Source organism: Furipterus horrens, unplaced genomic scaffold (genome assembly GCF_987537825.1).
Source record: "Furipterus horrens unplaced genomic scaffold, mFurHor1.1.pri manual_scaffold_10, whole genome shotgun sequence".
In the NCBI taxonomy this organism is placed as follows: domain Eukaryota; kingdom Metazoa; phylum Chordata; class Mammalia; order Chiroptera; family Furipteridae; genus Furipterus; species Furipterus horrens.
The window spans coordinates 68,938,897-68,961,961 of record NW_028327180.1 but is presented as its reverse complement, the minus strand read 5'-3'; the positions used below and the strand labels follow the sequence as shown (position 1 = coordinate 68,961,961).

The 23,065-nt window shown below is 35.4% G+C and overlaps 1 protein-coding gene and 1 non-coding gene across 2 annotated transcripts in view; one reads left to right on the top strand and one right to left on the bottom strand.

Annotated features, from left to right (window-relative positions):
- RBM27 (RNA binding motif protein 27) overlaps positions 1-23,065 on the top strand; it is a 70,542-nt gene that overhangs the window by 9,421 nt on the left and 38,056 nt on the right. The window contains exons 2-8 of the mRNA XM_090288072.1: positions 1,965-2,083; positions 7,563-7,687; positions 12,685-12,776; positions 13,459-13,652; positions 14,394-14,657; positions 16,531-16,824; positions 18,825-18,959. Coding sequence (XP_090144198.1) covers positions 1,965-2,083; positions 7,563-7,687; positions 12,685-12,776; positions 13,459-13,652; positions 14,394-14,657; positions 16,531-16,824; positions 18,825-18,959 — 1,223 coding nt within the window. The remainder of the gene's footprint in view (positions 1-1,964; positions 2,084-7,562; positions 7,688-12,684; positions 12,777-13,458; positions 13,653-14,393; positions 14,658-16,530; positions 16,825-18,824; positions 18,960-23,065) is intronic.
- Positions 4,158-4,264, bottom strand: LOC150000587 (U6 spliceosomal RNA). The gene has a single exon (XR_016513871.1). It is a non-coding gene; the product is annotated as a U6 spliceosomal RNA (small nuclear RNA).

Genomic DNA, 23,065 nt, shown 5'->3' with positions numbered 1-23,065 from the left:
TTCTGGTTGACAGTGGAGGCCCAAATACTATAGAACAAGATTAGTCAGATTTGAATAGTGTTTGACAGAGATACGATCACTTTGCTTTTATACTGATTTTAATTACTATCATTGTGAGTTTTTTCATTTCACCTTTATAACAAACCTATGAAACCACAAAAGATGTGTTACTTAAATGTGCATTCATGAGGAAAATAGAATATTAAAAAATACATATTTAAACTAAGTGGCTGGGTTGGTGAAGAACGGGGTGGTCTGTGGGCTTCACTTTAAAACTGGTTTCTCTTTTCTATCCTAATGGCTTGGACAGAAAGAGCCCAGAGGCCTGCGAGGGGGGAAACCTAAAATATTTCCCTCAGTCCAAACTAAGTATAATGGGCAAAAGGGTTTTGGACAGGTGAGATGTACCTGGCATACCTTCCTCCAGAGAAGCCCTTCTTTTCCCTAATGTGGGACATTGAAAAATTAATACCTGTCTTTTGTCATCTAGTGGTTATGGATTGAATGATGTCCTTTAACCCTGTTGCCCCCAGAATACAACAAGGATGCCAGCCTGTTAAACCAAGCACGCCGTTGTCCAGAGACAGCCAGCCAACCTGAAGTCTGCCCGATCCTTCCCCTTGTGGGAAGGCCACCCTCCCCTCCACACCCCCACTCTTATTAGGGATTTCTTGACCCACGGGTAGGTAGGACGACGACCGTGTCCAGCTTGAAGCAGCTAGAGGAGCTCAAGACCTTCGTCCATTGTCCTTTATAAGATTGTAAAGGGTCTTAAGTCCGAGAGGGAGGGATTGTTATTTTTTATTGTTAAAATATTTAACTAATTAATTAATTATTTTTTTAAAAAATAATAATATATGAAAGGGTGAGGCAGGAGAGCTTGTATGTACGACCCATGGGCATGGACTTGGGGAGGGGATTGTTGGGGAAGGGGGGGTACTGGGTGGAGGGGAGCAAAGGGGAAAAAATTGGAACTATTGTAACAATATAATCAATAAAATATACTTAAAAAATGTATATTTACATTTTACTCAAATGATTAGAAACTTGTATCTCAAATGCTAAGAAGTTTATTCTCATGGATATGGTCCTGATTATTCGTGTAATTAAAATAAATATGAGATGGCGCCTCCAAAAAAAAAAAAAAAACATATTTACAACATAAAACTTTCAGTTTCATGTACTGTAGATGAAATGTTAAGCCTCACAGATTGCTATATGTCAGGAGTTGGTAACTTGAGGGCATGTGCTACCCTGACACAGGAGATAATTTTGGTGGTTAAAGTTGGGTTACTACTGACCAGGAAAAAAACATGAAGTAGGTCAGGGTTATCTCTGCTGCCCTTCCACCACTTTCCTTAACCTTCCTGTTCTAACGCCCAGGTCTTTTCTCTTGCTCATATCTTTTCTCTCGCTCATAGCTACTAACGTTTGCTAGTAATAATTAAGGTACCATCCTTCTTGTGTTCTCACTTTTAAGAAAGATCCTTAAGATACTCACTGAGAAGATTAGCAGTGTAGTTCATCACCATTTTTGGATGCTGGTGCTTGGGGTCCTAGGGAATGGGGAAAATTGTCCTGTCACTTTTGCGTCTTCTTTCTCATTGGTCACATGGAACAGGTAGCTCCTAAAAACACTGAGATTTGGTTCAAAATTCTGGGTATAAGTAGAACATAGAAAAAAGGAGACAAACTTCTATAAAAATAAGCAGAAAAGGATAATCTTACTTGTACTGTGTGTTATATAGTATAACTTTGTTAAAATAGTCACTTTAAAATAAAGTTTTTCATCTTTAGCTTTCCAAAAGATAACTACGCGCTACTAGAACCATCTTACCGAAAAAGCCAAACAAACTCTTTGGCCAACCCAGTACTTTAACTCATGCAGCTTGATTAACTCATTAATGATACCACATTGGGAAAAAAAAGTTAAAAAATTTTTGTTTTCTCTCTGTCTTAACTAGATGTGATGCTGACCCTTCAGCCTTAGCCAACTATGTTGTAGCACTGGTCAAGAAGGACAAACCTGAGAAAGAACTGAAAGCCTTTTGTGCTGATCAACTTGATGTCTTTTTACAAAAAGGTAATTATTATGGGCCTTCCTTCAAGTATTTAAGATTTTCAACTTAAAATTTCCTGATAAAATCTTGAAGGTATAAGCTTGAAAGGGAAGAAATTGGTCAGTGTCCTTTAATACTTGAATATACCCATTCATGCTTAATTATTTATCATGTATTTTGGCAGAACTGTTTTTCCCTTTCCCTCTCTGTTTCTTTCCTATATTAAGGCAGTGATAAGTAATGCTTTTTAGGTGAACAGGTCCTTTGTGACTTATGGCAGAGCCTACTTATAGGGGTTGCAATTTAAGGCTAATGAAGCTGCTTATTCTTTCTGTTTATTAAGGCAATGAGGTTATCTTTTTCTTTTTTTTTTCCCCTCTGGGCTGGGGCTTTTTGCTATCCCAGAACAGGTGGGCACAATCCTCTCCTCCTTGTGTCTTTAACTTCCCATCTTCTTACCAAAAACCTTTCCAGTAGTCCACAGAGATTCCTGGAGTTCTTTCCTGATGCTTTTCTGACCTCATTTCGTACCTGTCCCCCTATTGTTTATTCTAGCCACATTGACTACCTTGTTTTCTTTCAGCATGGCAAACATGTCCCCAGCTCAGGGCTTTTGAACTCTCTTTAATCTTCCTTGGAACATAGTTTCTCCCTTTTGGTTTCTGGTTTTTGCTCAGATGTCATCTTAGAACAGTGATTTTTCAACCTTTTTCATCTCGTGGCACACATAAACTAATTACTAAAATTCTGTGGCATAGCAAGAAGTACATTTTTTTCCCAGTCTGGCAGAAAAAGGTATGATTTTGATTCATTCACACCAGACAGCTATTGTGTTGGTTGCTGTCATTTTTTAAAATTTCACAGTCTAAGGGAAAAGAGTTCAGTGCCCCTGACTACATAGTCAGGTATTGCATGTTTTAAAAATTCGTGGGCACACATGTTGAAAATCTCTTAGAGTAGTTTCCCCTGAGTGCCTTATATAATAGTATAGTAAGTATACCTCTTGCATGTAGTGACTCTCTTCTTCCCAACCTTGCTTTATTTATTTTTTTCATGGTACTTGTCATTCCCTAGCATGTTATATCTTGATTTGTCTGTTTATATGTTTCTCCCCCCAACCTCATTTTGTCTTTCCCTTTGTTGAGTGGAGACTTGGCCTGGCACACAGAAGATATTCAGTAAATATTGCTGAATGAATGAACAGAAATGTGGATTCTGCACACTTACTGGTTGATCTAGATATTGGTGGTAGGAAGACACTCTTTATCTCATACCTACAGAAAAAGAAAAGAAAGTAATTGTGCCATCTAAGTCTAAAACACAAGATTACATATTTTTTCCTGCATTTTAAGGCTTTTCTGTAAAAAAACAAACAAAAAACTAATGCTTAAGGAATTCCTCCCCAGTACATGAGTTTTTATTTTTTCTAAGTAGATTATTTTATATTATTCAGTTTCCATTAAAGATGAATCATGTAAAATGTAGAGCCATGAGGAAAATAAGTAAAACATTTCAAAGACTTTTGAGGTAAGAGGCAAATGTATATTTAGGCATCTTGAGAGTTCCTTGTTATAAAAGCTTTAAAAATTTTTTAGTAACTTTTAAAAATAATTACAAAAGTAATACACATGAAGAAGAATTTTAAAGAATTTTTTTTTAAGGGAGAAGAAAATAAATTGCCATAAACTTGCCACCAGAGAGAAAATAACTGATCATGAAAATAAAGGCTTTTGAAAGGTCTGATTAATTTATTTTCTTAAAGGTATCTAAAAATTAACAAGAAATAACTTACAATCATGAAAAATAACAAATTAATAGTATAAAGATGCTTTTCTGAAGGAAAAATAAGACATTTTTGAAATAGCTGTTTACGTAAAATGTGTGATAATTACAATGTGAACAGAATCTCTGTTGTAATTTTAATATTTTCTTTTTTTTTTCTTTTTTTTTGTCTTTTTATTTTTAATTTTATTTTTTGTTATTCAATTACAGTTGTCCCATTTTTCCCCCATTGCTCCCCCCTCCCAGCCCATCCCTTCTCCCACAATTATATCCCTCCCCGTTGTCCATGTCCATGAGTCATTCATATACGTTCCTAAAAATATGGAACGCTTCACGAATTTGCGTGTCATCCTTGCGCAGGGGCCATGCTAATCTTCTCTGTATCGTTCCAATTTTAGTATATGTGCTGCCGAAGCGAGCACTAATATGCTCTTTAACTATTCCTTAGGATAGGATAAATGAAAGATTTAAAATTTTTATTTGAATAACAGATATTTTGTTACTTATTTTTAATAAGTTCATCTGGTTCTCTCAGTCTGAAAATGTTACAAAATAGAGCTGCCTTTAACTAAACCACAAAAAGATATTTTCATATAATTCTCATGACTAAATTTATTTTTTCAACTGGTATAGAAATATTTTAAACTTTTGAGTAGGCAGTGCATGTAATCCAGTGATAATAAAGGTGTACTGTGAAAAGTGTCTCTCACCTGTTCTTCATTTGCTCTCTTCCCACCTCCAGTACACATTTTTTGTGTCCTGTCAGAGTTTTATACAAATATAAACATACAAATATTTATTATATCTTTGAGATCTGATATTATCAGTATTCATTCTTTTTACATTTGCTATGTATTCTGTTGTATGTTTGTCACATAATTTATTTAACTAGACTCTTCTTCATGGAAATTTGGATCATTTCCGATTGTTTACTATTATGTAGTTTAAAAAAATTAGCTTCTGGAGGGCAGGCCCCTTGTAATACAGGCTTCCCCTGCTAGGTGAGTGTTCTAGGAACCCATCTGTATCAGTGTGCTGGCTGGCAATGTTGTGAGAAGTTGTGTATGGCTTCAGTGAATTTTTTTTTGGAGACTCTTTCAATGCGTTTGCTCATTTCCTGATGGGTGATTTATGGGTGCATCTGCTCACACCTTACTGAGTATTCTGCAGTTTTTGACCAAAACGACATTATCCCTGTGCCCTGTCTATTCACCTGATCTCGCCCTGAGCAACTTTTTAAAGTTTTCCTGGATGAGAAAAGTCCTTAAAGGGAAGTGTTTTGCCAATGTGGAAGAGGTGAAACAAAAAAATGGCACAAGCGATGAAAATATAATAGGACTTACGGCCAAGATGGAGGCCTAGGCAGACACACTACATCTCCCTCCACAACTAAGAAGGAATACAACTACCTTAAAACTAGAGACAACCAGAATTTCCAGAAAATCAAAGTGCATGGAAGTCCAGCAAACAAAGATAGAAAGAAGAAATATTCATCCAGACAGGGGGCAAGGGTGGAGCCGGAGTGGAGAGGATGTGGTGTGGTGGCGGCAGCGGCAGGCCAGCGGAAAGTATAGTCACACGTTTTAAAAAGTCAGGAGGGACATCTGGGGAGCGCTCCCAGCACCAGACCAGACCGTGTAGCTCACAGTGCCAGCGCTGGGGAAAATAAAGGCTCATTGCTTTTGACTGTGCAAACCAGTGGGGGTTGGGGTGGAGGAAGAAACTGCCGGTCTCTTAGCAGAGTCCGCTTGTTTAAATGGCCCCCATTGTCCTAGAACATCTGCAGACCCACCCAGCCACTCTGGGAACGACGGCTAGAGCAACAGCTAGAGAGGCACAAGTCCCATACGGAAGTAGGGGAAGTGCCTGGAACAGGTGCAAGTGCCGAGCAAATAGCATTGTTCCCTCTCAGACCCTCCTCCACATACAGCCCCACAACATGGTGAAATGGGTCGCCCTATACTGATGAATACCTAAGGCTCCACCCCTTGCAAGTAACAGAAGCAACAGCTCTGCCTAAGACACAGAGGCAAACAAAAACAGGAGCCTGTCAAGATGAGACAAAAGTATGGCCCAAAAGAGGGAACGGATTAAGATTCCAGTGGGAGAACTAAGCAAGGAGGAGATAGCCAGCCCAACAGACGAGGAGATAGCCAACCTAACAGACACAGAGTTCAAAACACTGGAGATAAAGATGCTCACAGGCTTGACAGATATGCTTCAGTGTGACAGATGCATAAGGGAAGAAATGAAGGCTATGCTAAATGAAATGAAGGAAAATCCACACAAAACCATGGTGAAGGAAAGGACACCGGGGTTCAAATCAATGATTTGGAACATAAGACGACAAAAACAGTCAACCAATACAGAATGAAGAAACAAGAATTGAAAAAAATGAGGAGCGGCTTAGGAACCTCTGGGACAACTTTAAACGTGCCAACATCCTAACCTAGGGGTGCCAGAAGGAGAAGAGGGAGAGCAAGAAATTGAAAACTTACGTGAGAAAATAATGAAAGAAAACTCTCCAAATTTGGTGAAGGGAATAGACATACAAGTCCAGGAAGCACAGATAGTTTCAAACAAGCTAGACCCAAAAAGGAACACACCAAAACACATCATCATTAAAATGCCAGAGGTTGAAGATAAAGAGAATCTTAAAAGCAGCAAGAGAAAAGTAGAGCGTTACCTACAAAGGAGTGCCTATAAGACTATCAGGTGATTTCTCAAAAGAAACTTTGCAGACAAGAAGGGACTAGCCAGAAGTATTCAAGGTGATGAAAAGCAAAGACTTAAACCAAGATTACTCTATCTGGCAAAGCTATCATTTAGAATGGAAGGGCAGATAAAGTGCTTCCCAGACAAGGTAAAGCTAAAGGAGCTCATCATCACCAAGCTATTATATGAAATATCAAAGGGACTTAATTAAGAAAAAGAAGATCAAAATTATGAAAGTTAAAATGACAACAAACAATTATCAATAACTGAATCTAAAAAATAAAAACAAAGTTCAACTAGGCAAACCTGAATAGGAACAGAATCGTAATATGGGGATCATTTGGAGGTTATCAGCTGGGAGGGGAAAGGGGGAGAAATGGGGAAATGGTGCAGGGATTAAGAAGCATAACTGGTTGGTACAAAATAGACGGGGAAGTTAAGAATAATATAGGAAAGGGTGAAGCCAAAGAACTTATATGCACGACCCAAAGACATGAACTAAGGGGGGGTGGGATTGCTGGAGGGAAGAGGGGTACCGGGCAGAGAGGAGCAAAGGGGAAAAAAAATTGAGGCTACTGTAACAACATAATCAATAAAATATACTTAAAAAACTGGCAGAAGCACTAAAGGATATCAGAATTGATGAGTTCAAAAACTTTTGAGCAGTGGAAAGAAGTCTCAGTGGGTATATTGCATCAAATGGAGAGTACTTTCAAGCTGACTGATGTTTAAACATGTAAGAATAAATATACAATTTTTAATAAATAAATTCCATTTTGGGGGGTTGGTTCCCCCTTGTATATCATTTTGTCCGTGTATAAGTATGTGCAAAGGATACGAAAGCCCGGAAATAGGATTCTCTCCCCTAAAGTGTTAGACTCATTTTTAGTCCCATCAACAGTGTATGAGATGTGTCATTTTCCTCAGCTTTGCTAACAAGAGTGTGTGCTGTCAAATTTCTAGCTTTTGTATATGTAACACTTAAATAGTATTTCTTTTCTTTAGAAACGTCAGGTTTTGTGGATAAACTATTTGAAAGTCTCTATACTAAGAACTACCTTTCACCTTTGGAACCAGTCAAGGCTGAGCCAAAACCATCAGTCCAAGAAAAAGAAGAAATTAAAGAAGAGGTAATGCAAAGTTTTCTTTTACTTTTGGGACATTTTAGGTCCTATTAACTAATATCATTCTTAGTTGAAAGTTGACTTCTTTGAAGTGGTTATCTATTGATTGAAATTTGTGGGGCATGGGCATGGCACAGATTCTTTTTTAGGGCTTCTTAGTTCCTTGAACTTGAAGAGTTGGAAGAATTTCGGATAGCTTGTTTAGAGATCCAAGAAATATTTTTGTAATACTATTGAGGAATTCAGAGAAATCTTATCCAGTGACTTTTAAAAAAAGAAAACTTGGGTAAACATGGAGGCTTAACTGAAAGTAAAGTACTATTGAAACCTCATGAGAACTCATTAGATAACACATTTTCATATAAATTGAGAAATCATTCTCTCTTTTTGAACCACATATTTTTTTTATAGTTAATGTAATTATAAACTTCACTAGTAGGAAAGAAAAGGAAAAAAGTTTTTACAATGTCAAAATATAACAACATGATAATAAGTGGTTTGAAGTGTTGGGATCGAAGGAGAAATTTTACATAGTTCTTTTGTAATTGTTTTTTATGTATAGATAATAGAGTATTATGTTAAGACTATAAATTCTCAAATCAAGCTGCATGAGTTAAATAAAGTATTGGGTTGGCCAAAGAGTTCGTTTGTTTTTTTTCATAAAATGGCTCTAGTAGTGCTTAGTTGTCTTTAATTTAATTTGAAATAATTTTGCTAGATTGTATTGGGACAGTTATCATATCAGTGTGCACTTTTTTAAAAAGTTACAAAAATTGGTGAATTTTTGTGTAGCCATTTTAATGTTGAAGGTGGAAGAAAATAAGCAACCTTTTTGGCATATCTTCCTTTATTATTTCAAGAAAAAAAACAACGGAAATGCAAAGAAAGATTTGTGCTGTGACTGATCATATGTGTCAGAAGTGGTTTGTGAAGTTTTGTGGTGGAGATTTCTTGCTGGACAATGTTCCATGATCATGTAGACCAGTTAAAGGTGATAGCGATCAAATTGAGACATTGAGAACAATCAGCGTTGTACCATGTGGGAGATAGTCGACAAACTCAGAATATCCAAGTCAGTCAAGTTACTGGTGAAAATAAAAAGTGTCTTATTTTATGGAAGAAACCATATGGACTTGTTGGCCAGCTCAGTAGTAGCTCTAAGCTAAGTTACTTAGCTGTGTCATTTGCACATCAGCACAATGATTATCATAGCAGCACTTACCAGTACTTCATTGAGGATTAAGTGAGATTTTATGCACGTGCATGTGCTCACACACACGTCCTAGTCCAGAGCCTGGCACATGAATCTTGGTTGTTATACAGAAGTATTTTCCAACTTTTGTTTTATTTTTTTGTTTTATTGGGGTGACACTGGTTTCACAATTCTACAGTATATCACCTGTACACTGTATTGTGTGTTCACCACCCCAAGTAATTATTTCTTAGTAATATTTAATAAACTTTTATTTGGGAATAATTTTAAACATACAAAAATTACAAGAATTGTACCACAGACACCCATATACCACCTACCTAGTTTCACCTATTGAAGATCTGTCCCGTTTGTTCTCTTTATGCATACCCAGAATTTTTCTGAATCATTTGTGAATAAGATACATCGTGACCCTTGACCTCTAAATATTCAGTGTGTATTTCATGAGAATAAGGATATTCTTTTAACTAGTTGTAGTACCATTATTTCAGTACATCGTAACATTTGATAAAATACTTCAGTCTGCTGTCTGTATTCCAGTTTTTTCAGTTGACCGGCAGTGTTCATTTATTATAACCTGTTTTTTTCCTCTTCATTCTGGGGATCACATATTATGCTTAGTTGTCATTTCTGATACATTTTTAAATGTAATGATGATAGAACTGATTTAACATTAAAAGAAAACAAAATGTGGCTATCCTTAATTAAGATCAGTTGAGACCACTATCACTTTTTTTGGTTTTGGCTCATTCTCTTTACTTGTCTCAAAAAGTCTTTAAAATTAAAAAGTAATGTTAAAAAAGTAAAATTAAAAAAGATAAGATTTTTTTCAAGTCATGGAAATAGAAAGACACTTTTCTTTCATACTTAATAGTGTGTAATTTTGGTCTGTGGTATGTAGGTTAAATCTTTTATACTAAGTGAAAATTTTTGTTCGTGTATATTATTATTAGCAGCATGCTGTAACCAGCTGAGCTAATGGGCCAGTGGTCATATATATTGTCACTGAAGTTCAGTGGATTAGAATATTTGAAAGATGACTGGTTTGAATGTAAGAGAAAAATTGCATTATTTTGAGTTTTGAAAGACAGTTTTAAAAAGTTTTTAATTTTTATTGTATTTTTTCTATTACTGTTTATTCCCCTTATACCCTCTTCCCCCCAGCAATCACCACACTGTTGTCCATGTCCATGATCGAAAGAAGTTTAAAAAAAAAGTTGCATTATTTCATTTTGTATCTTTGTAGTAAATCCAAATTTTGAAAATTAAGCAAAATAGATAGCTTCTTTGTATTGCTACCTCAAATGATGCTTTCTGGCATTTCTGTGATTTTGTGTGTAGCTTAATTTTCATTACTGAAATAATAACTCCTGTGGTAGTGTATAAATATAATAGTTTGTATTAATTCTGTTGGATAATGTGGAACGAAGGGGGTTTGAGGTAGCACATACCTTTGGCTAAGTGTCTCATTTTTGGTGTGTGCTCACTTGATGCAGGTGTTCTGAGCAGGGTACAGGAGAATAAATCCATCTAAGGACTAGCCATTTTGACTCCCTTTGACTCTCTTCCTTGGTCCCTAGCTTTGTTATACCATCAGTTGTTTTACAATTAGACTGTTAGTCACAGGGGGAACCAGCTGAAAGAATATGGATCATTGAAACAGCTCATCCTGGTGCTAGAAAAACACTTGGTAGATATGTGCCATGATTTATGAAGCACAATGGATTTTATATATAGTTGGAAAATTACTTGTAAATTTGCTGTAGTTATAATTGGTTGTTCTTAAACCCTCTACCCTGTCTGAGTTCATGAATGTGCAAAAGAGCAATCCATGAAGATAATAGATTAAAATTCCTTATTCACACTACACCATCATTATCTAAATGCTACAAGGCAGTTTTCTTAGATCCAACGCATGGAGTTAAGACTAGAAATATGAGAGCCTCTGGCACAGTTCTTCCCCTCCCCCATCGGTTTGTCTGGAAATAGCTTTATTTCATTTTAATTAAAAAAAAATTATAGAAAATTTACAGCAGACATCAAGAGACAGCATATTATAGTGAATTCTCATGTATTTATCACCCCACCCTCAAAACCCATCAACCCGAGGCCAGCCCTGCCCCGTCCGTGTAACTACTTAGTACACTTCTGTGTCTGAAACGGCCCTGTGGAATGGGGGCTCTCAGACTTGTGGTAGACTAAGATAATAAATAACTTCTTAAATGTGTGTATAATCATCAGACTGCTAATAGATATGAGGTAGAAAAATTTAAATCAGGTGGAGAACGGAGAATAGCTTTTAAAATTAGCATGCCTTGTTATAATCTGATTCTGTAAAGAAATCTGCTTTCATGTTCTTAGAATAGCAGAATAAAAGTAGATAAGAGGTTTTGGTGTATGAAGTCTATCTATATATATATTATGAATTCAAGAACTGTAAGTCAGTATAATGCCATATAATTTACTTCAGAATAAAAGTTAAAATAATTTTGGGAAAACATCCTTATCACAGAAGGTTGTGTACAAACATGATGGTTTTTATTGTATTCAGAGTTGTGCAATTATCAGCACAATCCATCTTAAAACATTTTCATTATCCAAAAAAGAAGCCCTGTACCTGTTAGACATCACTCTGCAAGTCCTCCTTCCCACCGCCCCAGCCCTAGGTAACCATTAACCTACTTTCTGTCTTTATGGATTTGCCTATTCTATACATTTCACGTAAATGGAATCATACAATATATAATCTTTTTTGACTGGCTTCTTTCACCTATTTAGCATACTACTTTCAAGGTTCATCCAGGTTGTAGCATGTATTAGTACTTCATTTTTTTATGGCTGTATGGATAGTGTATGGATATATCACATTTTCTTTGTCCATTCATCAGTCGGTGGATGTTTGGGTTGATAGGCAGGTGGTTAACACTTTTTGGCTGTTACAAGGAATGCTGCTGTGAATATTTCATTCACAACTTTTTGGGTGGCCTTATGGTTTTATTTCTCCTGGATTCTTTGACTTTTTAAGAACAGTTTTTCCTATCAGGAATTAATACATGTTCATCAAAAAAGTCCTTGGGGAATGCAGAAGAGCAAAGAGAAGGAAAAAAATTTTCCATTTGGTTTTTTTTCGTATCTTTTTATTCTTTTCCTCGTCTACCTTTTTTTTTTCTTAAATTTTATTTTGTTGAAGAAATGCTGTCATTTGTCTTGTAGAGTTTTTACTGCCTGGATTCTGCTGATTGCATGCCAGTGGAGTAATATATCCTCTGCATTTCCTGTAAATTGGTAGAAAGAATGGTTTTCTAACCTAATCTAACTATCGTACAGTGTCTTTGCCAGCACCATATGGTTGCCATATTGTGGCTGCCATTTTATAGCATTTGTTAACTTTTTGTTCCCAAAGCCTTGTCTGTGAAATAAATCTGAAGCTCTTTTCAGATGAATTATATGTACAAGTGTATTTTATAATTAGGAAAACATAAATAAGATGCTTAGAAATACAGATTTGCTATTTCTGCTGTTTGAATTTAAAGAATGAATAGCCGTTTTCCTCCTATACTGCTATTTTCTACCTTAAATTAACATTTAAAAATTAACATATTGATAGTAAAGTAATTTCAACATCTTTTTTATTTCTCCCCATTTCTAAACTTTTTTTGATGTGATTTGACTTTAGTGTTTCAGTTTATTTATTTGTGCCCTCTTTGTACCAGAACGGTTATCATCAGGTGGATGTGTTTTGTAATTTGTAGAAGCTCTGTTCTTGTTTCTAATGTGTGTTTTGATATAGGTATTTCAGGAGCCAGCAGAGGAAGAACAAGATGGCAGAAAAAAGAAATATCCTAGTCCCCAGAAGATTCGTTCAGAATCTAGTGAACGAAGGTTTGTGTATATCTTTTAATTAGGAGCACATTGGTAACTCACTTTTCAGCTTCATTACAAGGGCATTAAAGAGATGTTTAAAATAGGAACTGACTTCTCTCTCTCTGAACTGATTAAAGAAAGGGAAAGTTACCTTTTTTCGTTCTGTGCTCTTTTTTTTTTTTTGTCTTTGTCATGCTTTGTCCTCTTTTATAAACAATCATTATTATGTGCTTTCCCCAAGAGCTCAGAGGTGGGAGCAGTCTCCTTAGAGAATAATGAAATGTTCCATTTGGTTAGGGGTGCTTAGTGTTAAAATAATCCATAGCATTTTTATATTATAATTACTGCATTTTATATTTTGATTAATCAGCCTACCATCAGAAACTTAATCTTTGTTTAGGAAAACTTTGTTCTGAGACTGTTTTTTCTTTTCTAGTTTAAAATGTCTCCCCCCCCCCCAACCCCTCTCTATACTTTGGATTCACCTCTCTTTTCATTTCTCCCCTCCCAGTGTACTTGAGGGAATGTTGTTTCTTTTTATGTAATGGATTAGAGAAATTATGTGGTGGTCTTATGGCTTTCTAAAAGAGCATAGATGTTACGAGTTTTGATGCATCAAGGAAGGCATTTCATACCACTGATGTGTTTGCAGACTTGGTTTCTATAGTGTACATATGGCTTTTATATCTGTGTATTATAGAACACGTGAAAAGAAAAGAGAGGATGGCAAGTGGAGAGACTACGGCAGGTATTTTGAGCGAAATGAAGTGTACCGTGAGAAGTATGACTGGAGAAGAGGCCGGAGTAAGAGCCGGAGTAAGAGCCGAGGCCTGAGTCGAAGCCGAAGCCGAAGTAGGGGGCGCAGCAAAGACCGGGATCCAAATAGGAATGTTGGTGAGTAGATGAGACTTCCCCTTGAAGACTCCTGTAGTTGCTTATCTTTCTATATCACAAGAGTCCCAGAACTTCTCTTAAAGGCAAATGTACCTTTAATATGTCTGAACAGTGTATAATCGGTAATTGCCTCCAAAAACTTAATACTGATTTTGTTACAAAGACAGGGCTTTATTCTTGGGATAGTGTCAAAGGAGTTTGACTCAAAAGAAGCTATTCATAAGTGTATCATAGTACGTACATATCTAGACTTAAATCATTTTGTATAATTGAAACAAATATCCTTTAATCAATAAAGCTATCTCTGGAGGAAGAGGATTGCTGGCCCCTAGCCCCTAAAAGAATTGATTCGCTTTAAGGTTGCCTAGAGTTTATGAAAATTAAAAGGGAAAAATCTAAGTAGATTACTGGGATCCCAACCACTGATCTCCTGGTATGTTAGTTTGGAAGTCAATTCTTGGACAGCGTTTATTAAATATGAAAGAAGAAGCTGGTCTTTATTATGTGCTGGTGTTATAGAAGATGATTTTACATAAGTCGTTGGTCAAGATATGTCATTTTGTTGATGTTTCTGCTTTTAGGATATATTAATAATGAAAGCACTGTGAAATATCGGTAGCTCAGTAAGTTTATTGTACTTCAATATTCTCTTCTTTCCCATTTTCTAAGTGGGAAAAAATAAACATTTTAAGAATAAATGTCTGATCTAATTTATTTCTTATTTCTATTTTGTTTCTAAAGGAGAGCACAGGGAAAGATCCAAGTTTAAGAGTGAGAGGAATGACTTGGAGAGTTCATACGTGCCTGTGTCTGCACCACCTCCAAACTCCTCCGAGCAGTATTCCTCTGGGGCACAGACCATTCCCAGCACTGTTACAGTGATCGCACCTGCGCACCACTCCGAAAACACAACGGAGAGTTGGTCTAATTACTATAACAATCATAGCTCTTCCAATTCTTTTGGTCGAAACCCACCACCGAAGAGGCGATGCAGAGATTATGATGGTAAAAATTACCTTTTATTCTCTACCCAAAAATACTAGTAAACAAATGTTGCTAACGTTGCATACCTTTTCATTGTAGTTCAGATTTTATTAAAAGGGATGAATGAGGAGGTGAATCTCTTTTGGTATATGCTTATGTACTTGTTTAATTTAGTAATTTGGCTCTTGTTAAGAGAATGTTCAAATTAGACTTTCTGTTTTTGTTCTTATTACTTCAAACACTCTTAAGTATACCATGAAATTTGGTAGACACTAGGAATTATAACTTCTTTGTGTGGTGTTTGGTGCTGGGAATTTATTATTTGCTGACTTTCCATTTGAATGAATGACTCAGTGTATTTTTTAAAAACTTTTTGTTATGAAAATATTTATTTATATAAGTTGACAGAATAATATAATTAACCCTAGTGTGTCCATGACCTCACATCAACAGTGATTAATTTTCCTCTTTATCCCACCACTTCTCACTGACCTGTACTATTTGAAGCAAATCACAGATATTATAACGTTTCTTCTGTAAATATAGAATGTATATGTTTTTACATTTCATTTATTTTAAAGTAAGGAATAGAATCAACTCATAATTCAAGCATTACCTTCCTTTTACCCTAGTCTCCCCCAGCCACAGAGCTTCCTTCCCGAGGTCTATTTAATGTTATTAATTTCTTGTGTATGTTTCCAAACACTGTCTCTGCATATATATATATATAAAAACAAATACATATGCCCCCCCTTTCTTTTACATAAATGTTAGTATACTACTCACATTCTTTTAAAATTTATGTTTGATTTTAGAGAGAGGGGAAGGGAGGGAGAAAAATAGGGTGAGAAACATTGATGTAAGAGAGAAACATTGATTGGTCGCCTTCTGTATGTGTCCCAGGGGACCACATCTACAGCCCAAACGTGCCCTGACTGGGAATCAAACCGGTGGCCTTTTGGTTTTCAGAAGGATGGCCAAACAACTGAGCCACACTGGCTGGGGCTATACTGTTCCCATTCTTCATAATGTTGTTTTTCACTTAACTATAAATATTTCCTGGCAATTATTTTACATTAATACATAAAGAACTTCCTCATGTTTTTTAGTCTTTTTTAGTATCGTATATGTACAAAAATTTGTTTAACTTATTCTTTATTGCTGTACTTTTGGGGTGTTTCTAATATTTTGTTGTTACAAACAATGCTGCAGTGAATAACGCACTACATTATGTCCGCTTGAATATTTTATTATTTTAAAGCTTTTATTTAATTTTTAGAGAGAGGGGAAGGGAGGGAGAGAAACATCTATGCGTGAAAGAAACATTGATAGGTTGCCTCTCACATGCCCCCAACCAGGAACCTGGCCCACAACCCAAGTTGTGCCCTGACTGGGAATCAAACCAGCAACCTTTTGGTTTGCAGGCTGGCGTTCAACCCACTGATCCACACCATCCAGGGCTGAATATTTTAAAGTTTTGGCTTGGAGATATAGCAAGAATGGTTGCTTTAGAATAATATCATGAAATTGGGTCATCTAATTCAAGTTTTTTATTTCTCCCCACGATGCTCCCAGCCTTTGTTAAATTGATATTTGTTTAAAATATTTGAATTTTTATTATGAAACTTTCATAGCAAATTGGTTAACAGTGACTACCTAGTCTGTTCTTGACTGTTACTTGCTGACTCAACAAATCATAGTCTCATAGTGTAGAAGTACACCTGCCTTGACCTCAGGGATATGTGATGATGACCAGAATAACACTCGAGAAGGGTTTAGACTCCTTGGAGAAAGAACACTATAAATCTGATCGGTGGGTTTTTCAGGGATTTGTTTTGTTTGTTTTCTGAACTCTTAAGCAGATCATAATAAGATTCTTCGTTTACTCTTACAGAAAGAGGTTTTTGTGTACTTGGTGACCTTTGTCAATTTGATCATGGAAACGATCCTCTGGTTGTTGATGAAGTTGCTCTGCCAAGCATGATTCCTTTCCCTCCACCTCCTCCTGGGCTTCCTCCTCCGCCACCTCCTGGAATGCTGATGCCTCCAATGCCAGGCCCAGGCCCTGGCCCTGGCCCAGGTCCAGGCCCAGGTCCAGGCCCAGGCCCAGGTCCTGGCCACAGTATGAGACTTCCTGTTCCCCAGGGACATGGCCAACCTCCGCCTTCTGTTGTGCTTCCCATACCAAGTAAGTGTATGTTCATTGACAGTTTCTTTAGTGCAGAATTATATTTAAAGAATCCATTTCTTTTAGCTAACTTGATGCTACAGTTAAAGTTTTTAAAAGTAAATTAATAATAGAATTTAGTTGCTGTTTTCCCTTTTTCATCCATTGTTGCGTTGCGTTATTTGTAGTATCTCCAAAGCATAAATTTTATCAGTAGTAGTCTAAGTTATATTGACCTGGAGTGAAAATCTTGCTAGTTGATAGCATCTTAAGAAAGCCAGTGTTTTGAAAATATCAGATAAAGGACATGCCAGTGGTTAAATGGACTTTCCTAGTCTTTAAAGAAAATTTAAGAATATTGAAATAATTTTAAAACTGCTTTATTATGGAAAGTTTCAAATATACACAAAGGCAGAATAATATATGTACCACATGTACTGTCATCCAGTTTTAAGGGATTATCAATATTCATCTGTTTTTGTCTCATCCCTCCACACACACACTTTTTTATAAAATTTATTTTTGCTGGAGTGAATGTCAAGTATCATATCATTTTACCAGTATATACATCAGTCTTTTCATGGAAAGAACTGTTTTTTGTTTGTTTTTATTTTTTATAAAAACAATAATTAGTATGCTATTATCAGATCTACCAAAATTAAGATTAAGAAATGTTTGAAAATGATTATTTGAAAATCTTAACAGTTGCTAATTTATCAGAAACAGAACTAAGACTACATTTTTTAAATGTTATTGAAAAAATGCTGAAGTGAATAGTTTACATGTGTGCAAAATTATAAGAAAATACTTGATGACATTTAACAGTGCTAGGAGATTGCAAATTATTTTTACAAAAATGATTGTCATTCAGTTTAAGTGGTAAAGTACTTCTTTAACTGTTCCTTTTCTTACATTTTATTTTCGAAACTACACTAACAAGTTGCAAAAATAGCTTAGCATGATTTTGTGTATTCATCAGCTAGCTTTCCTGCTGCAATGTTCTTTTTTTTTTTTTTTTTTTTTTTTTTTTTTTTAGTCACTTTTTTTTTTGGTTTTTCAATTACAGTTGTCCCCTTTTCCCCTAATTTCTCTCCTATCCCTCCCCGTTGTCCATGTCCATGAGTCTTTCATACAGGCTCTTTAATTAATCCCTTCCCTTACTTATCCCCCTTCTCCCCCTCTCCCCTCCCCCCTATTGACTGCTATTCTGCTCTTTGTTCTATTTAGTTCCTTTGTTTGTGTTGTTCTTTAGTTTCCTGTATTAGGTGATATCATTGCAATGTTCTTTATAGAACACATTTCATTAAAGTTACTAAAGGTTTTGAGACATTTAATGTATAGATTTCATCAATAGAAATATGGTTCTTTTAACTTGGCATTTATGAATATTTACTACTGTCACATAAATGGTATAATTATAAAGCTCAAGTTGAGATTTTATTCCCAGGTAAAATAGCATCTTTATGTATAGAAATTCTCAGAATAAAAGTTATTCTGGGTTAAAAAGTTCTTTTTAAAAGTTAAATCCTCAACTATCATTTCCCCCTAACGTTTTGCTATGAAATATTTTAAGCAAACAGAAAAGTTGAAAGAACTATACACTGAACACCCATATACTTACCATCTAAGTTCTACAGTGAACATTCTACTATATTTATATTATAACATGTTTTCATCTCTCCATTTTCATTTTTTATTTATTTCACAGTATGTTGTAGTCAGTTATTAGCATACTTAAAACATGATTATCATTAGCCTAAGAGTTCTATAGAGCTTCACCATTACCCAGAATGTTTGTTCAAGTCTCTCCTCAGACATTTTCCACTCCTACCCCCCAGGGGCAACCAGTACTGCTTTTTTTCACCCTAGATCAGTTTTGTCTATTCTAGAACTGAAATGTCATTTTAATGATGTAACTTCATGGTGATTAAGTCTCCATATATCAAATTCCTTAATGCTAGGTATGAACATCCAAACTAATAGTGGTATATTAATGCTCTTTAACTTTTTGTTATCTGCAGGACCACCCATAACCCAGTCAAGCTTAATAAATAATCGTGACCAGCCTGGGACAAGTGCAGTGCCCAATCTTGCACCAGTGGGAGCAAGACTACCTCCTCCTTTACCCCAGAACCTCCTTTATACAGTTTCAGAACGTAAGTAAATGTCGTTTGACTTAAAATTGCTAGGGTATAGTGAAGCCAAGTTTTTTCATGTCAGTGTTATACTTTTAAAAAATATATTTAATTTGTATTCTTATGGATTGTGCTATATAAAATTATACTTGTATTTACAGGGTAGTATACTATGTGGCTATGCTCTGTATGGATTTTAATTTTTTATGATAATAGGGAAGAGCAAGGCCTTGTGTTTTGGAGAAGTCTACTCTGCTGTAGAGTAGCAACATTTAATTTTTCTAAAGGAAATTTATTTTGAAGCTTCTATTAAAAAATTGGTTCTCTGATTGAATTTCCAAAACATAAGGCTTATCTCCTAAGAGTTTACAAAAGATTGGATAAAATGTGCCTACTAATTATTTAACTTGTATGCTGAAGTGAAGATAACATCATTTAAACTGTAATATATAGTGGTTAGACTGTTTGTGGTATTTATGTTTATCTGTATTAATATGTTTTTCTTTAATCCTAAATTTTTTATTTATCGATTTTTTTCCTTCGTTTTTAGCTTACTGAAGCTTTTAAAAATTATTTTCTCTAAAAACATAAAAATAGGGTAGTTGGTAACTATGAATAAATTTATATTTTATGTAACTGTTTATCATAAACATTTTTTCATCTTTATCATGTTATAAAGAGGCAATTCAGCATAGTAATTAAACCCAGGTTCAAATCCAGGTTTCATCCCTTCACTGTTGTGACATTGGGCAAGTCATATCACTTGTCTGTATCTCAATTTCCTATTCTCTGAAATGGAGATCATCATAACATTACTCACTCATTAAGGTTGTTTTGAGAAATAAATAAATTAATACATATAAGGCATCTAGAACAGTACCTGCCATCTAGTAAACTAAATGTAAAGATTAGTATTATATACTGTTGTAGCTATTATTGCCTCCTTAAGCCTCAGCCTCACTGAAATCAAGCCTGTTATCTTCTCCTTAAGTCTCTACCTCCACCATCCCTCTTTATTTGTCCAACGAAATGCCACCCCCATACTCACCGGCAGTTGAAACTTTCACATGACTGTCTCATTGCTTTGTTTTTTTATATCTAGAATTAAAAATGTTTCTTTCTTTCTTTGGAGTGGCCCTTTTCTCTATTCCTACTGTGGCTTCTGCCCTCCACATTTGAATCAACTCAGATTCGGATTATTGCTCCTGGTTTCTTGACTCCATTATGTTTCACCTCACTAAGTCGTGTCACATAATGTTGCTAAACTAATTTTCCTGAGAAAACCAACAATGAGTTCCTCACAAGAACTCTTCAGGGCCACTTACTTCCTTCAAAATAGATTAAACTGTCCTATGGCTTCTCGTTCTATAATTTACCTCTCCCTTCTTGGCAATGCGTTTTCACTATTCCCTAATGTGTCCCTTCTCTGGTCAGGTGCTGAATGTGCCCTTGTCATTGCTCCACTTTGTTTTCCTATCTTCATTTCCTTGCAATACCCTCTCCTGTTCTTTAAATGCCCAAATCTCCTCGTACATGGAGGAACATTATTGCTCTGTTCTAAATCCTACAGTGTCAAAAAACCTTTATTACATAATGATAAACAATTGTATATGGGCCTCTTGTTTGATTTCTTTTCACATATATAAATCTTACCTTCAACTGAGCTTCATAACAAAAACCATATCTGATTCTTAAGTAATTATTCTTCCTGTTTCACACTTAGTATTTCACAGTCTTCAAATTAGTGTCTTTTTACAGTGCATGTTTATTTTACTGAGTCTCTCATTTATTAATGATGGAAAATTTCAAACTTACATAAAAAATAAAAAACAGTATTGTTCATCCATCTATTCCCCCAAAATCAGATCTTAACATTATTTCTTAATGCCTTCAAACTTGTAAATATGAACGTGGATTATTTATCTGAGAGTTGAGTCTGTTGTATATAGTGCATTTTCATATTATTAAATTTAGCATTGTGACTCATGATAAAAATTCCATTTTTAATTTTTAAGAAATTCTGGCAATTATTTATTTTAATATTAAGTTTAACATTGCGACTTACTCTGTAAAAACTTAATTTTGATTTTAATTTTTAAAAACCTGGAAGTTACCATTTCATTGACCCAACTTAATATTTATTAATTCAGCATTTATTGAGGGCCTACTATGTGCCAGCCATTGTGCTAGCACTAAAGAGCCAAGATGAACAAGATATCTGACCTCATGTGTTTTGAAGACTACTTTTCTATTATTTTTTAAAGCAAGGCTATATTGTAGTATTATCAGTAAAGACCTTTTAGAACAGAAATTTTAAACTTCTGTTTTTCAGAGGCTGGAAACATTTCTAAGAATATTTGGGGAATGAATATAGTTAGCATCTTCTTATTTTGCCATGTTAAGGACCTTATATGAAAAAAGCTAATATTTCTATTTAACAATACATTTTTACACCCTAAAAAGACAGTATCGAAATAAAGGACAATCTTTTTATATTTGATTTTATGAAATATTAATTATATTTTTTTCCATTTTGTCTCACCAGTAAAAGACATTACTTTCCCATTGGCATTTGTGAATTATTGCTTTAGGGGATAGTCTTATGTGCTGTGTTATTGTCTTTAAAGAAATTTAGTTTGTTGGCAAATGAATATTTTGAAAGATAATATTTATATGGACAATTTACTATGCAAACTACTTTTTTTTCTTACTTGAAAGTTAAAATTTGATTTTAAAATTTATGGAGAAATTTGAAAACTTAAATATTTCTGATAATCTAAACATTAAAAGGTAGTTTTTTGGGGGTATAGTATAGTTTTCAGTCATACACATTTTTTATCTTCAGTTGATTTAAAAAAGAGTTTTTGTGTTTAAAAAAACTACCTTTAAGAATTATTCAAGTTTACTTTTCAAAAAAATTAGCACTTCAGTTCAAATGAAGTATAAAGCTATATGTATGTTTGCATTGTAATAGAGAACTTGAGCTATGCTCAAAGTTTAGCAAGTTGAGAAAGCTAAAATTATGGATATTTTATTAATAAAATTATCATTAAAATTCACAGACAGAAAGTGGTGTAAGTGAAAAACAGCATTATCAAATGGTATTTAGTTGTGAAAATTATATCACTAGAGACCCGAAGTAAACATAGAAAATGAAATATGGATTTTTGGAGGTAAAAATAGGACTGTGCTCAATGCTAGTAGCTGTGTGCTAAAAATAAACAGATAAACAAAGAATGATTTTTCTCTTAAGAAGGAAAAAATATAATAGTGGGAAAGAAATATGTAAAAACAACAATAACAACAACAAAACCCAAAACCAATTATAGTGTGTTAAATCTAAATAGAGTGCCTCAGAAACATAAGTGACAAAGGATCTAATTCTGCCAAAAATGAAACCTTCATCTCGTTGTCGGCAGCTGTCCGTCTTGAGACGATGGTGTAGCTTCTTAAGAGTCTATCTGCACCGCCGGGAATGGCTGTGCAGTCCGACTCGGGAGTGACACGGTATCTGTCTCCTCCCGTGTTGAATCAACATCTTACGATGACGCTGGAGTGTCCTCTCCAGTAAAGCTGAAGCTACAGAGCCTGGGCAGGGTGATATGGAGGGTCTGCTGTTGCCCATGCAGCAGACCCCCCCTCTCTTCGCAGCTGAAGGGTCCAAGGGAAAGACGGAGTCAATACAGCTCGGCTTCAGGTGCGCCGCAGGAGTTGCCGGTGTTGACTACAACGTCAAACCGCCTTAGGGACTCCGGCTCCGGATTTTCTGTCGGGGTTTACTCCCTTAGCCTTTCCCCTGAAGAGGTATGCCGCAAGGCAGCGGAGGTTTTTTGGAGTCAGAGTTTTCCTCCTCTGATGTGCCCTGACTGGAAGATCGAACCAGCGACACTTAGCTCGCAGGCCGACGCTCAATCCACTGAGCCAAACCAGCCAGGGGCAAAAACCTTCATCTAGTGTGTAATTATCAGTTGTTCCGGAGGAGAATTGAATGTTAAGAGGAAAAAACAATTAACCAACTGTAAAACTAGGTAGAATGTATACTATTTAAAAGTTAATGTCATGTGGTTCTGGTTTACAGGGGGAAAAAAACCTTTGAAATTTTACTGGTTTTGCTAAAATGTCACAGA